Source organism: Bos mutus, chromosome 19, assembly GCF_027580195.1.
Source record: "Bos mutus isolate GX-2022 chromosome 19, NWIPB_WYAK_1.1, whole genome shotgun sequence".
Taxonomy (NCBI): Eukaryota; Metazoa; Chordata; class Mammalia; order Artiodactyla; family Bovidae; genus Bos; species Bos mutus.
In genome coordinates, this window is record NC_091635.1 from 30,687,055 (window position 1) to 30,703,466 (window position 16,412).

At 49.7% G+C, this 16,412-nt stretch overlaps 1 protein-coding gene across 1 annotated transcript; it reads left to right on the forward strand.

Moving 5' to 3' along the window:
• The first annotated feature begins 568 nt into the window (after positions 1 to 568).
• On the forward strand, positions 569 to 3,410 carry FZD2 (frizzled class receptor 2). Its single transcript, XM_070389940.1, has one exon. The coding sequence runs from the start codon at positions 919 to 921 to the stop codon at positions 2,614 to 2,616; it is 1,698 nt and encodes a 565-aa protein (XP_070246041.1). The 5' UTR covers positions 569 to 918; the 3' UTR covers positions 2,617 to 3,410.
• The last annotated feature ends 13,002 nt before the right edge of the window (positions 3,411 to 16,412 follow it).

Sequence of the window (16,412 nt, forward strand, 5' to 3'; positions counted from 1 at the left end):
CTGGATGCCATGAAAATGGGCTGAGAGAAGCGTCTTTGTAAACTGTTAGCTTAATTAAAAAAAAATCTCCCTTAAACAATTTTTTTTTCAAATTTGAGATTTATTTTTACTTGTTCTGAAAAATTGGACTGAAATAAGTGGGGTTCGAGGAGCAGGCGCGGAGGCACGGATTTAAAGAGGCTGTACCCCTAGAGCTCCGTGGCCCCGGGAAGAAGAGTGATCCAGGGCTGAGTGACGCGGGCCTCCGCAGTTCTGAGGAACGTGTGTCTCCGAATCTCGCCGCCGAGACTCCAGAGAAATCCCGTGTTGGGCAAAAAGCCCTTAATATAATAATAGCTTGTCTCTTTAAAAAGCAAAAGGAGGGGGGGAAAGTTTTGTTGGCATCTGGTTTCTGATCTCATTATGTTGTGGTTGACCAATCCAGCCCTCGGGGCTGGTCCTCGGGTTTAAATCTCATTGGCCGAGAGAACATTTTGGGATGGTGCTTAGAGCTCGACGGGGCGGTTTCAAGGATCCCTTTTTTGGGGGGCTGAGGAGAGGGCGGGGCCGCCGGCGGGGGCCCCCTTGAAACCGACTAATTGGGATCGGAGAGGCCGAGGTGAGGGCTGGAGGAAGGCACAAAGGAGTCGCTGGGCGGAGAAGGGAGGGGAGAGGCGAGAGGAGGAGGAAGAGGAGGAGAGAGGGCAAGCCGCGCGCGGTGTCTCCGGCGGCTCAGTCCGACCTCGGCGAGCTAGCGGGCAGGCGCGCCGCCCCCCTCCCCCGCCCGGCCTCCCCAACTCGGCAGCCGAGAGCAAAGTTTGCAAAGAGGCGCGGGAGGCTGCGGCCGCGGCAAGGAGGCGGCGGGGAAGGCGCGCGGTCTCCGGGCTGGGGGCGGGGGCGGGGGGGCGCCCGGGAGCCGAGTGGGGGGCGGCGGCCAGCATGCGGCCCCGCAGCGCCCTGCCCCGCCTGTTGCTGCCGCTGCTGCTACTGCCCGCCGCCGGGCCGGCCCAATTCCACGGAGAGAAGGGCATATCCATCCCGGACCACGGCTTCTGCCAGCCCATCTCCATCCCGTTGTGCACGGACATCGCCTACAACCAGACCATCATGCCCAACCTTCTGGGCCACACGAACCAAGAGGACGCCGGACTGGAGGTGCACCAGTTCTACCCGTTGGTAAAGGTGCAGTGCTCGCCCGAACTGCGCTTCTTCCTGTGCTCGATGTACGCACCCGTGTGCACCGTGCTGGAGCAGGCCATCCCGCCGTGCCGCTCCATCTGCGAGCGCGCGCGCCAGGGCTGCGAGGCGCTCATGAACAAGTTCGGTTTCCAGTGGCCGGAGCGCCTGCGCTGCGAGCACTTCCCTCGCCACGGCGCGGAGCAGATCTGCGTGGGCCAGAACCACTCGGAGGACGGCGCGCCAGCGCTTCTTACCACCGCGCCGCCGCCCGGCCTGCAGCCGGGTGCGGGGGGCACCCCGGGCGGCCCGGGTGGCGGCGGCTCGCCCCCGCGCTATGCCACGCTGGAGCACCCGTTCCACTGTCCGCGCGTCCTCAAGGTGCCGTCCTATCTCAGCTACAAGTTCCTGGGCGAGCGCGACTGCGCGGCTCCCTGCGAGCCGGCGCGGCCGGATGGCTCCATGTTCTTCTCACAGGAGGAGACGCGCTTTGCGCGCCTCTGGATCCTCACCTGGTCCGTGCTGTGTTGCGCCTCCACCTTCTTCACCGTCACCACGTACCTGGTGGACATGCAGCGCTTCCGCTACCCCGAGCGGCCCATCATCTTTCTGTCCGGCTGCTACACTATGGTGTCGGTGGCCTACATCGCGGGCTTCGTGCTCCAGGAGCGCGTGGTGTGTAACGAGCGCTTCTCCGAGGACGGCTACCGCACGGTGGTGCAGGGCACCAAGAAGGAGGGCTGCACCATCCTCTTCATGATGCTCTACTTCTTCAGCATGGCCAGTTCCATCTGGTGGGTCATCTTGTCGCTCACCTGGTTCCTGGCGGCCGGCATGAAGTGGGGCCACGAGGCCATCGAGGCCAACTCGCAGTACTTTCACCTGGCCGCGTGGGCCGTGCCCGCCGTCAAGACTATCACGATCCTGGCTATGGGCCAGATCGACGGCGACCTGCTGAGCGGCGTGTGCTTCGTGGGCCTCAATAGCCTGGACCCGTTGCGGGGCTTCGTGCTGGCGCCGCTCTTCGTGTACCTGTTCATAGGCACGTCCTTCCTCCTGGCCGGCTTCGTGTCCCTCTTCCGCATCCGTACTATCATGAAACACGACGGTACTAAGACGGAGAAGCTGGAGCGGCTGATGGTGCGCATCGGCGTCTTCTCGGTGCTCTACACGGTGCCCGCCACCATCGTCATCGCCTGCTACTTCTACGAGCAGGCCTTCCGAGAGCACTGGGAGCGCTCGTGGGTGAGCCAGCACTGCAAGAGCCTGGCCATCCCGTGCCCGGCGCACTACACGCCGCGCATGTCTCCCGACTTCACCGTCTACATGATCAAATACCTCATGACGCTCATCGTGGGCATCACGTCGGGCTTCTGGATCTGGTCCGGCAAGACGCTGCACTCGTGGAGGAAGTTCTACACCCGTCTCACCAACAGCCGGCACGGCGAGACCACCGTGTGAGCCCGGCGCTTGTGCGCCGCGTCCCTGGCCGGGCCCGCACCGCGCGCTCACCGCCCGCGGGGAGGGGGTGGGGCGGGGGCTCCTACAGACTCCTTATTTTATTTTTTTAAATAAAGAACAATCGAAACCATTTCTTTTTTAGGTCGCTTTTTAAAGAAAACTCTGCCCAACAGCCCCACCAGGTTTGTAATTAAAACTGTAAATAGTCTTTGTAAATTTAATTATATATTTTGTATTTAAAAGAAAAAAAAAGGGGGGAGGGCAAGGGCGCCAGGGCCTGAGGAGTAGGGGGTGGGGGATCTGAGGGGTTCTCTCCTTTCTCCAGGGCCCTTTCAAACACCATCCCTGGTTTGACAGGGCCGGGCCTGCTGGAAGAGGTGTTGGCTCTGAGGAGTTGGCACATTCAACTTCTCAAGCCAAATTTGTGAGCTTTCTCACTGACGCTGGGCCTATGGAAGCTGTTGGATAGTTTTGAACAAGACTTGGATTCATTTTGATTTCCCATTCCCCCTTTCTCTCCTCACTTGTGCTGTCTCCTTCACTCAGTCTTTGGAAACCTCCCAACGGAGATGAAGACGTGGAGGGAAAAAAAAAATCTAACCCAAACCGACGGGTGGGGTGGTGGGGAGAGGGCGGAGATCGAGTGAGGAATGGCCTCCACACACCCCCATCCCAGGCCCACCCCACTGCTGGCAGGAAGATCTTTCTCTTCTGACTTTTCTTCTTTTCAACTGGCTGCCCGGAACTCTAGGAGTGGGCAGAAAGTGCTTTGTGATGTGTGTTTTGAAACAACCCCCCACCCCCACCCCCACCCCACTAGGTTGAGTACGGATCCTGACTGCCTCCGTTTTTAGGGGGAGCATCATCAAGTTCTCAGATGTATAGGTCTGGAGATACCTTGCATCTCTGTCCTTTCCCCTGCTGTCTACTCCACGCCTGCTCTTTCCCCCACTCCCGCCCCCAACTGAATGTCTCCTCTGGCATCCAGGTTAGCCGTTTGTGGGTGGTTTGTGTGGTCCGTGTGGGTTTTTGGTTTTTTTTTCAAAAAGCAATAAAATGGGTTGGGTTGGAGGGAGGGAACGGATGGACGGGCTGGTGGGATTTTTAGTTTTTCTTTGACAAAAGACTGGTTTCTTTTCAAACTTGCCCAGAAAAGGGAGGGGAGGGGAGAAGTGGGTATCTTTGCTTTGGACACAGGCTCTGGGCAGGCTCTTTGTGACTGTGGGGATGGGGTTGAGTGTTTACATGACATTCTCTATCACAAGATTGATAGAATGTTTATAACAGATGTTTTCTGTCTTCCCCTTATACCCCCCCAAATAAAAGTCAAGACTTTTCTTAAAGTATCATTCATGCTGGTATGAGAACTGCAGTTTCCAATACACATCATTTCCCTCAACCAAATATTTGAAGTATTTTAGAATTTTAATTCCAATGGATTGATTTGAAGACCAAGGGCTGGGGTGAAACAAGTTTGCCCCCATAACTCAACTTTTCACCATCTCCTGTGTCTTGATAATAGTGCAAATTAAAAGCTAATAATCATCATAATAAAGTGCATTTAATTATCTTCTAGAGATCTAGCCCTTTAATTGTATTTAACAGGGTTGTAACATTTTATTAGTTTAACCAAACCACACCTCCTCCTCCCATCTCCCCCTGACCTGGTTGGTTGGGGCTAGGATGGAGAAGAGGTTCCCAGTTCCCATCTTGCTTTTTTAGCTAAACGGTGGTAGGGAAAATGGTGCCTTAACACCCTTTGTTGGCAGTCTTTGGGACAAGGGAGAAAGTAAGTTAGAACCCCTAGTTCGAAGTGTTGGCGTGTGTTAGTTTATGTTGGGGGAGGGGACCTGGAAATGTTTGGTGGTAATTGAACACGTATGTGGGGCTTTGTTTGGAATTGAATGAAGCCTGGGGATTTCAGAAAACCCCCCTTCCCAAAATATATAACCCTCCTCTAGATGATTTGTAGCAGTGGCCCATGTTGTAAGTTAAAACTAGACGTTTCTCAAATGATGATATGTGTGAAGTCCCAATGGGGAGTTACCTTCCACTATCAAAGAAGCAGGCCAGGGAGGTGGCACCACCCTGTAGCTCCATTTGTTGCAAGATTCTAAAGGAACCCCACAAAGGCTGCAGGAAAGAGTTAAATTACAAACAAATTGTGAGCGCCTCTCCCGGAAAGAATGGCCAAAGCTTGCGAAAGGGGGGATGGGGGGAGGGTGGTTTCCAGTGGCTGAGCTGGAGCCCAGTGGGAAGAGGAGTGCTGGTCTTTGCTGAAGATTTGGGAAAAGCCTCCTCTGCCTCCCAGACCCCAGGCCCCTGTACCCTGGGTACACTTGTCGGTGGGCCCTCATGCTGAGGGCAGGAGGGGATGGTAGACTAGCAACAATTACCTTTTTCTTTCCGGAGCCCGGTGGGAGGGAGTGAATTTTGGTAAAGATCCTTCTCAACCCTCCTCCCTCAAAGTCTGCCAACGGAGGGAAAAGAACCTGAGAAAACTGGAAAAATAGGTTTTACAGCTAGGGAGAGGATAGATAATAAGATAATTGCCTCGCTAGGAAAGGATCTCTCTCTTAGATGCCCTCCCCTTCTCCAGAGGGGTAGCCGAAGACTGAATTACCTTAGGGAAAGTGGGGAACTTTCTCTCTGGCTGCTCTCCTTGGTCTAATGAAATAACTCTTACAGTGAGGGTGTAGAGCAGGGGTCCCCAACCTCCAGGATCTAATGCCTGATGGTTTGAGGTGAAGCTGCTGGAATAATAATAGAAATAAAGTGCACCATAAATCTCTTGTGCACAGATCATCCCCAAACCATCCCCCACCCCACCCTGGTCCATGGAAAACTTGTCTTCCATGAAAACTGTTCCCTGGTGCCACAAAGCTTGGGGACTGCTGGTGTACAGGATTTAGGGGACAAAGTGCCATGGAGAAGAGACCCATAAGTGAACCGCTTGAGCTCACTGCCACCGCTGGAGAGGGATCTGTCTCCACTCCCTAGCTGGGAAAACCTAGTTAAACTCATGAGCCCCAGGTCTGCTTTAGCAGATTTCTGGGTCGACCTCAACCCCTTGTGAGTGGGTTGGTATTGCCCTCCCTCCGGAAGAGGGCAGCTTTGTCTGGTGGAGGATCAAGGGCCAAGTAAGAAAGCCCTTCACCTGAGGCCCCCAGCCCTGGGCAGGTGTCAGACCACAGAGGCTTTCTACCTGCCCTCCTTCCCGCACCCCATCCCACAAAGCAGCAACTGTGCTTGGTCCTCCAGCTCCCCTGCTTCACTGATGAGACTCCCCCCATCACAGACTCCCCTCCTAAAGACGCTTCCTTTCCCTGCAAATTCTTTGTCCTTTAAAGTGCCCCAGAAAAGAACACTTAAGGTTTTCCAAGATAAAATTCTTCTGAACATCCTCAAAGAGTGAGGATCAGTGGAATCTGTAATTTAGATCATTCCAAAAAGCTCTCCAAGAGGGTGTTGAGATCCTAGACTTGAGCTGGATTCTGGAATTGGGGAGATGCTGTCCCAGGGTGCCCTGGGGAACATGTCTGGGGGAGGAGAGCCCAAGTTCCTACCATTTCCAAGGCATTGTCCCTTTGGTAAACTCACTACTCACTGTAGTAGGTCCCTTCCTTCTCCGGACATAGTCTTCTCACCTTGAAATGAATCTTAAATTTCCGCTGACTCCTCTGAGAAACTGCAGTATCTTTGGACATTCTCCTGGGAAAAAATGGCCAGACTTTGGTGAAAACAATTTTGCATGTATCAGTAACCTCAGATATGCAGATGACACCACCCTTATGGCAGAAAGTGAAGAGGAACTAAAAATCCTCTTGATGAAAGTAAAGAGGAGAGTGAAAAAGTTGGCTTAAAGCTCAACATTCAGAAAACGAAGATCATGGCATCTGGTCCCATCACTTCATGGCAAATAGATGGGGAAACAGTGGAAACAGTGTCAGACTTTGTTTTTGGGCTCCAAAATCACTGCAGATGGTGATTACAGCCATGAAATTAAAAGACGCTTGCTTGCTCCTTGGAAGAAAAGTTATGACCAACCTAGATATCATATTGAAAAGCAGAGATATTACTTTGCCAACAAAGGTCCATCTAGTCAAGGCTATGGTTTTTCCAGTAGTCATGTATGGATGTGAGTTGGACTGTGAAGAAAGGTGAGCGCCGAAGAATTGATGCTTTTGAACTGTGTTGTTGGAAAACACTCTTGAGAGTCCCTTGGACTGCAAAGAGATCCAACCAGTCCATTCTGAAGGAGATCAGCCCTGGGATTTCTTTGGAAGGAATGATGCTAAAACTGAAACTCCAATACTTTGGCCACCTCATGCGAAGGGTTGACTCATTGGAAAAGACTCTGATGCTGGGAGGGATTGGGGGCAAGAGGAGAAGGGGAGACAGAGGATGAGATGGCTGGATGGCATCACCGACTTGATGGACATGAGTCTGAGTGAACTCAGGGAGTTGGTGATGGACAGGGAGGTCTGACGTGCTGTGATTCATGGGGTCACAAAGAGTTGGACACGACTGAGCAACTGAACTGAACTGATAGAGGGTGTATGGTCTGTCTATCTGTGCACGTCTCCTCCCCCATCTTGCCCCGAAGCTGATTTTTCAATCCCTGGTCAGACATTATCTAGTCTTTATCACTGGGGCAGCCTTCACCTCAGACCCCATTGTCCCCCTTTCCATCTATAATTCCCTCTGCTATGGAAAAGGGGGGCTCTGGACGGCAAACAATCAGACCTACAAAACCAGGAACACCTCCAAACCAGATTATTCTCTAGATCCTGTCTCTCCTGCAGGTATCAAGATGAAGCACAATGTAATAAACATATAAGACTTTTATAGTTGAGGGAGAAAAGGAGAAAGAGACAGACGTGTGTAGGGAGTTACAGGCGTTGGCACGACACAGTGCCAGCTGTGAGCCCTTGTGGATGTCTCCTAACCTCTGAGACTCAGTCCTCATCTGTTAAAAAGGTGATAGTACCTGTCTGGCAAGGTCATGGTGAAGATTGGGTCAGATGATGCATGTAAAGAGCTAACATTGTGGAAGCTCGATAAATTGTGACAATCTTCTATACTTAGGATAAATTCCTAAAAATGGAATCACTGGATCAAAGGACGTGCATCTCTTGGCTTTTGGACTTACAGGTAGTTTTAACTACCTGTTTTCAAATAGAATGATTTCCTGTGCTCCCACTTGCTCTACCTGACTTGGGGTGCCTGCTCACGATCTAGGGGATCCCCAGGGTGGAGGTGGGCAGCGGTTTTCTCCCTCTCTCTTCTCTGATTAGGACAGAAATGTCTTACCCGCCTGAGTGAGCAGGGCACACACACGCGCCGGCTCTCTCTCTGGACGGCTTTGAAGCTGGCTAATTAGGGTTAGGGCTGTCACAGCTGGCTTCCCGGCGCCTCCCCCCTTCCCTCTGCTCAGCCCTGTCCCCAGCCTCACAGCCTGAGAGCCCCTCCCCAGCTGCCTGGCCTTCCCCTCTAAGCTTGTGGCTGGTCCAGGCCACCTGGGAAGGCCCTGGGATTCAGGGCTGGGAAGGACCAAAGTGACAGCAACCAAGAAAGGACGAGATAGGACCTGGGACATGGAACAAGATCACAGGCCACTGATTGGGTTTAGAGAGGACTGCCTATGGCCTGGGACTGTCCTATTCTTTAGCCTGGAGAGGAGCCGGCCTGGGCTGGGGGCTGAGCCCTGGGCCCTTTGTTTGAAAGCCAAGTTTTCTGAAGGCTCCAGCCTCCCAACCTGGCCCTTATAATTAGCCCCAATCAGAGTGTTTATGTCGGTGCCTTGTGCGGAACTCAGAGCCCCATGATTTCATTCCAGACCTTGGGGGGAGAGAGGAAGGGAGGGGAGGGGATGGGGTTTGTGTGGGGGTGAGCCAAAAGGAGGATAGGGGTAGGAAGTAATGAGAAGGAGACTTGGGGTGAGGGACAGAGAAGGAGGTCCTGGAGAGGGGAGGACCTCTACCCTCCATCTGACCATTGCAGGCATCAGGACCCCTCCCAGGGTAGTTGGCGCCCTAGCATCCTGACCCTGGGCCAGGCCCGCACGCCTCTGGGCAGGCTCTGTGGGTGGGTGGGCTTGTGCCAATCGGAAATGGCTTGGATATAATTAACCCAGCTAATCACCAACCTCAGCCTGGTGGGAGGGGAAGGTACAGCCCAGAGCCTTGGCTCCCCCAGGGAGCTCCGGTCTCCCTACTCTCCTTCCTCCGACTGTGGCCTGGAGTGTGCCGGGCTCTGCGGTTGATGGGGATGGTGGAGTTAGAGGGTGGGCCGCAAAAGGATGTAGGAAGGAATAATACTTAATTCTCATCTCTGGCCTTACCTGGCATGTGACTGATGGGAGGGCATGTACCTAAGGTGGCCACAGCAGTGGTGGTTGGGGAGTGGGGGTGACAGCAGGAATCCTGGACAGGAGGGCGAGAGGATGCCTGGCCACTGCTCCAGGTGGCCCTGGATGTGTCCCAGAATCAATTAGCTTCTCCCTCCAGGTCTAGGCCTCCCAGGGAACTCTGGTATGAGATGTGGCTTGTAGGCAATTAAGTGTACTGGGCTTCATGTCCTGTGGGGTGGGGAGTAGGCAGAGTTCCTTTTTTTTTAATATTAAAAAAATTTTTTATTTATTTATTTTTGGTTGTGCTTGGTCTTTGTTGCTGCATGGATTTTTCTCTAGTTACAACAAGGTGGGGTGCCACTCTAGATGCAGTGAGCTGGGCTTCTCATTGCGATGGCTTCTTTTGTTGTAGAGCATACTCTAGGCATATGGGCTTCAGTAGTTGCAGTCCCAGGGTTCTAGGGCACAGGCTTAACAGTTGTGATGCACAGACTTAGTTGCTCCAAGGCATGTGGGATCTTCCCGGATCAGGGATTGAACTTGTGTCTACTACATTAGCAGGTGGATTCTTTACCACTGAGCCACCAGCGAAGCCCTTTCTAAAACATTTTTATTTATTTATTTGGCTGCGCCAGGTCTTAGTTGCGACATTCAGGATCTTTAGTTGTGGCACGTGAATCCCTGACCAAGGATTGAACCCTGGCCCTCTGTGTTGGGAGTACAGAGTCTTAACCAATGGACCACCAGGGAAGTCCTGGGATCTGAGCTTCTAACTCCCTTGCTTACAATCCTATTAGGCCTCCAAGGAATGTCCCAGCTCCTGCCCTGAGCACATACAGGTTTCCAAGATGTGGGTCTGGCTGCTATATCTCCAGTCTTATGTCCACTCGTTCTTCCCTACACTCTCATATTGCCAGCCTCCAGAGCCTTCATGTCCTCAGACCAGTCGTGCTCTGCGACTTTGCAAATGCTGTTTCTGTGACACAAGTGCTCTTCCCTTCCCCTACCCTGGATATGATGAACTCCTAGAGCCTCAGAACTTACCTGAGGTCGGGGGGCCCTCCTGCTGAGAGCCAGATTCCAGGCCAGTCCTGTCCCCATACTATGCTCTCATCTGTCACAGCATAACACATTACTGTTACTTATCTCCTTTCTTGACTGTGACTTCCTTGAGAGAGAGTCTGTGTTTGGTCTTTTATCTCTGTATCCCTGAGCCTAGGAATATGCCTGGCACATGGTAAGTGCCCAAGATCACAGGTTCTGGAGCCAGACTATGTGGGCTTGAATCCTGCCTCAGCTAGCTGTCGACCTTAGGCAAGTTAATTAACCTCTCTGTGTATTATTTGTAAATGAGGATAGTGGTTATGTTTACCATGCAAGACTGGTTGGAGAAAACTAATTCAAGTAAAAGGCTTAAAATAGTGCTTGGCACATAGTAAGTGCTTAACCAGTGCTAGTTAAGCTTATTCATCCTGTGTTGACTCAGTAGATGTGTATTTAGTGGTTACCAGGAGCCAGGCACTTGCTAAGTTCTAGAAATGCACACATGCAGTCCTTGCCCATATGTAGCCTACCATCCAGTTTCTTGAATCAAAGAATGGATAAGTATTAGGTGTGGTACTTGTGAGTTTGGTTGTTACATGTCTTGTTAAACAAGCTCACTATATAATTGTTTGAAAATGTGTGCAGGCTCAAATATGGGATCACGATGAATCTACTTGGTGTGTGTAAAACAAGCAATGCAGTTGGGGACAATGCCTTAATAACCTGACATACGTAATCTGGTGTTAGGAGCACATGGGAAGCTTGCCCAGGACAGAGGGTCCTAGAAGCCTTTTGCTCAATCTTCAGTGCTAATGAGAATGTTTAAAAAATATTTTTTCTCCAAGAAGAGTAATTACTTATAGAAATATACAATGAACACATCAGAAGTTTCATTTAACTCCTTAGTTAGTGAAGATGAAACATTCAGACTAGAATCCAAAGAACAGAACAAATGTAGGCCATCAAGAAATAAATTCATTTAATGCAAAACTGAGCAGCTTCCAATGGGCAACAGTAAGTTGTAACACAGACACAGTTTGCATAGACAAAAATCATTTCCCTTACTACCAGTCGTCTTGAGCTGTAAAATAACTGAACAATAATAAAACTCAGAGATAATCTTCAAGGACATACAGCAATATTTTTGACGACTTCAAAGTCTTCCATTTGCTTTGATAAGAAGTTCTGAACTCAGATACCTCAAGATAACCAGTGCCACCACCCCTTCCAATCAATGAGCTATAGTGCCAGAAGGGAGCCCAGTTCCATCCAAAGAGAGCTGGAAATCTCCCAGCCATCCCCAGGCTGGCACAGCCCTTGTCCACCTTTTCTTCTCCACCTTTATGTCTTTAGCTCTTCTCTCTCCCTTGACTTCCTCTTTCCCACCCGCACCACTCACAGCCCCTCTAATTGTGCAGCCACTCCATTCATCCTTCCATATAGCAGTCATCATTTATTGAATACTTTCTATATGCAAGACACTGTGCTAAGCTCAATACATTCATAATAGCATTTAAGGTTCAAAAGAACTATGAAATGAGTACTATCTTTACCTCAAATTATAGACAGCGTATTAAAGTACCTGAGATTCATGGAATCAGCTATTCTGAGAACATCGAACTAGTCAGAGCAGAGCAAAGGGAATCAGACTCTTAACCACAATACCAGAAATAGCAAATAGAGTTACTTATCTAATTGGTAGTGGCTACCAATTAACCACTCCAGGTAGCAGCTACCTGGAGTACCATGTTGAGATGGATTCTGAGGCATCCTCTTGGTTCAGTGGGTGATAGTGCTGGGATCTACTAGTGATGTCTGTCATGGTCTCAGAATCAGGGAATGTAAAGGTTAGCAAGCATGCCAGATGCTTGTCAGGCTGGTTTTATACTATACTGCCTCTTATATCATCTCCTGAATATATATATATATATATATATTTTTTTTTTTTTACATTATTGATGACAGCCTCTTCCTTTGAGGCCTAAGCCCTGAGCCCTCCCTCAGTGTCTGGATCTCAGTGCCACTTTTCAAGGTCTTGGCTACTCAAAGTGTGATTCCATCTGCTTTCTTCTCTGCCCTCCCTAGCCTCCCCCCACACTGAGCAGTCCCATCACCTAGGAGCTTGTTAGAAAAGAGGAATCTTGGGTCTGACCTCATACCTACTGAATTGGAAGCTGCATTTTAACAAGATTCCCAGGGGATTTGTCTGCACATTCAAGTATGAGGAGCACTGCTCCAAGAGACCTCTTTACTCAAAGTCTTCATTTGCTTTGATAAGAAATTCTTTACCTGCCCCCACCTTAGTAGCTAGAATCAACTTCTAGAAAGGTATTAGCTCAGGTATAGTTCTACTTATTCCCCATGGACCCTAATACTTAACCCAGAAAAACCAGGTGTATTTATGGACAATTTCTTTATTTTTTTATAAATAATATACTTTAGCAAACCAATGCTTTCTTTATTATTTATTTATTGGCTGCAAGGCATGTGGGATTTTTAGTTCCGTGACCAGGAATTGAACCTGTACCTCCTGCAGTGGAAGCATGGAGTCTCAACCACTGGACCACCAGGCAAGTCCCTGGATTATTTCAACTGAGGTATAAAGACTTTAGAGCCATGGCAGTGGCTCAGCAGTAAAGAATCTGCCTACCAATGCAGGAGATGTGGGAGATGCAGGTTCAATTCCTGGATGGAGACTATTCCCTGCAGTAGGAAATGGCTACCCACTCCAGTATTCTTGTCAGGAAAATCCCATTGACAGATAACCTAGTGGGCTATAGTCTATAGGGTCGCAAAGAGTTGGACACAACAGAGCGATTGAACACACACAAACACACACACGCACACATACAAAGACTTTAAGACATCGTCCCTTACTTTGGAAAAACCTTGCTTGCTTCTCTGGTTCTTCCCACTGGGGATGTGGGTGCCTTTGGGTCTGCAGTTCAGCACCATGTCCTTTTCTGTTTTCTGAGATTCTGCAGAGTCTGCCTGGGGCCTCAAGAATCCAGCCTAAACTTTCCCCTCAAAGCTTTGAGACCTTTGCCCCTTCTCACAGGGACCCGAGGAGTTGGGTTGGAGTTGGATGGACTGCACATAGACATGCAGAAGTGGTTGCTGAATCTGAGAGCAATAGCTGCTCGTTCAATCATTGGTTCAATCAGTGTTGTTAAGAACTGTTCTGTGCCAGGCACTGGGGACGCAGCAGTGAATAGAGCACTGGTCTCTGCTCTTGAGGAAAGTGGACATGTAAGCAGATAATTGCAATGGCATGTGAAACAAAAAGCAGACCCTGGCATCGTCAGGAAAAAGACAAGGGTATTCTGTGCAGAGGGAACAATACGGGCAAAGCTATGGAAGAACATGGCCTGATCAGGGAACAGGGAGGAGAGAGGGCCTGGGACATAGGCTGAATGTGCAGGAGAGTGGCAGGGCCCATCTAAGTGAGGATTTGGGCTGATCCCCAGCAAAATGTAAATCTCACGGTGGCTTGGCCCTGTAGCACATGTCTGAGCCATTTCCGCTTGCTCTCAATACCAGATCTTATTTCTTTACCACAGAAGCCAATTAGAATCAGGAGACACTTATACACACACACACACACACACCATTTTTAAAATTTTTATTTATTTATTTGGCTGTGCCAGGTCTCTTAGTTGCAGCCCATGGGGTCTTTGATCCAGCCTGTGGGATCAAGTTTCCTGGTCAGGGATTGAACCTGTGCTCCCTGCATTGGCAGTGTGGAGTCTTAGCCATTGGACCATCAGTTCAGTTCAGTTCAGTCGCTCAGTCGTATTCAACTCTTTGCGACCCCATGAACCGCAACACGCCAGGCCTCCCTGTCCATCACCAACTCCCGGAGTCCACCCAAACCCATGTCCATTGAGTCAGTGATGCCATCCAGCCATCTCATCCTTTGTCCTCCCCTTCTCCTCCTGCCCTCAATCTTTCCCAGCATCAGGGTCTCAAGTGAGTCAGCTCTTTGCATCAGGTGGCCAAAGTATTGGAGTTTCAGCTTCAACATCAGTCCTTCCAATGAACACCCAGGACTGATCTCCTTTAGGATGGACTGGTTGGATCTCCTTGCAGTCCAAGGGACTCTCAAGAGTCTTCTCCAACACCACAGTTCAAAAGCATCAATTTTTCAGCGCTCAGCTTTCTTCACAGTCCAACTCTCACATCCATACATGACCACTGGAAAAACCATAGCCTTGACTAGACAGACCTTTGTTGGCAAAGTAATGTCTCTGCTTTTTAATATGCTATCTAGGTTGGTCATAACTTTCCTTCCAAGGAGCAAGCAAGCGTCTTTTAATTTCATGGCTGCAATCACCATCTGCAGTGATTTTGGAGCCCAGAAAATAAAGTCAGCCACAGTTTCCACTGTTTTCCCATCTATTTGCCATGAAGTGATGGGACCAGATGCCATGATCTTAGACCATCAGGGAGGTCCCTAACAGAGCATGTTAGGGCCAAGTGGTAGTGGATTTAGGACCTATGCCCTTCCTCCCATCAATGACTGGCACCATTCCTACCAGTGTCCCCTTTCCACACAAGTAGGAGCAAGAATGGGATTCCCTGGTGGCTCTGCTGGTAAAGAATCCTCCTACAGTTCGGGAAACCTGGGTTTAACCCCTGGGTTGGGAAGATCCCCTGGAGAAGGGAAAGGCCACCCATTCCAGCATTCTGGCCTGGAGAATTCTATGGATTGTATAGTCCATGAGGTTGCAAAGAATCATACATGACTGAGTGCCTTTTACTTTCAGGAGCAAAAATGGTCAGGGAAAGAACTTTATGGCAGGACTTTGGGTCTCATCAGGCTTCCGTCGTGGGGGAAGTAAAGTGTCTGCCTGCAATGCGGGAGACTTAGGTTCAGTCCCTGGGTCAGAAGGATCACCTGGAGAAGGAAATGGCAACCCACTCCAGTACTTTGCCTGGAAAATTCCATGGACAGAGGAGCTTGGTGGGCTACAGTCCACGGGGTCACAAAGAGTCGGACACAACTGAGCGACTTCACTTTCTTTCACTTTTGGGTCTCATCTAGAGATGGGGGTGGGCTTGGCTACATGTATGGACCGATCTGACTGTGTGACTGTGCCTCTGTGTGTGTGTTTGCATGTAAATGTGTCAGTGTACACATGTACACCTCTGGGGTTGGGCAGGGATTCATTCAAAATCTCAGGAGATATCATTCCAATTCCTTGCCAGAGAGAGACAGACGGTTCCACTGATGCCCCTCTGGCATTTACAGGGGAAATTTCTTTGAGGCTTGAAAAATGAAGTGGCTTTAATACATCATTTCAAATTATTTGACACTCCTCCTAATGAGAGGTGAGGTCTGTGTCTCCTTACTTTGCATCTGGGCTACTTGGACCAACTGAGTATGATGGAAGTGATGCTCTATGACATCCAAGTCTGGGTCAGGAGAGCTCAAGTAGTTTCAACCATGTTCTCTGGAACCCCTTGAGAGGCCTGAGCTACCATAAGAAATCAGACTGGCCTGAGGCCACCATGCTAGTGAGGCCACACATAGATGTTCTGCTTAATAGTTCTAACTGAGGGACTTTCCTGATAGTACAGTGGATTAGAATCTTCCTGCCAATGCAGAGGACAAGGGTTCAATCCTTGGTCTGGGAAGATTTGACATGCCTCAGAGCAACTAAGCCCATGCACCACAAGTACTGAGCCTGTGCTCTAGAGCCTGGGAGCCACAACTACTGAAGCCCACACACCCTAGATCCCATGCTCTGCAACAAGAGAAGCCACTGCAATGAGAAGCTGCTGCAGTGAGAAGCCTGTGCACCGCAAGGAAGAGCAGCCCCCATTTGCCACAACTAGAGAAAGCCTGCATGCAGTATGAAGATCTAGCACAAGCAAAAATAAATAAGTAAATAAATTATTTAAAAAAAACTATTCTAGCTGAGCCCAGACATGTGGGTGAAACCATCTTGAATCCTCCAGACCAGCCTATCTTCTAGCTGAATATCAAGTATCCTCAATGATGCCTTGTGGAACAGAAGAATCACCCAGCCAAGCCCTGCCCAAATTCCTAATCCATTAAATGGTGAGATATAATAAAATGATTGTGGTTTTAAGCCACTAAGTTTTGGGGTACTTTGCTATAGAGCAATAGATAACTGAAACAAGTGGAAATAATAATTAAGTTTATTAAATATGTACTATGTGTCTGGCACTGCTCTAAGTATTTGACGTGTATTAACTCATTGATTTCTAAGAAGAGGATTCCTAACTCAAGGGAATAGCTCATAAGTGGGATCACTTAGAATTGAACCCAGGTTAAAAACAACAACAACAACAATACCAGATAATTAGCAAGGTAATGCTCAAAATCTTTCAAGCTAGGCTTTAGCAGTATGGGAACCAAGAACTTCCAGAGGTA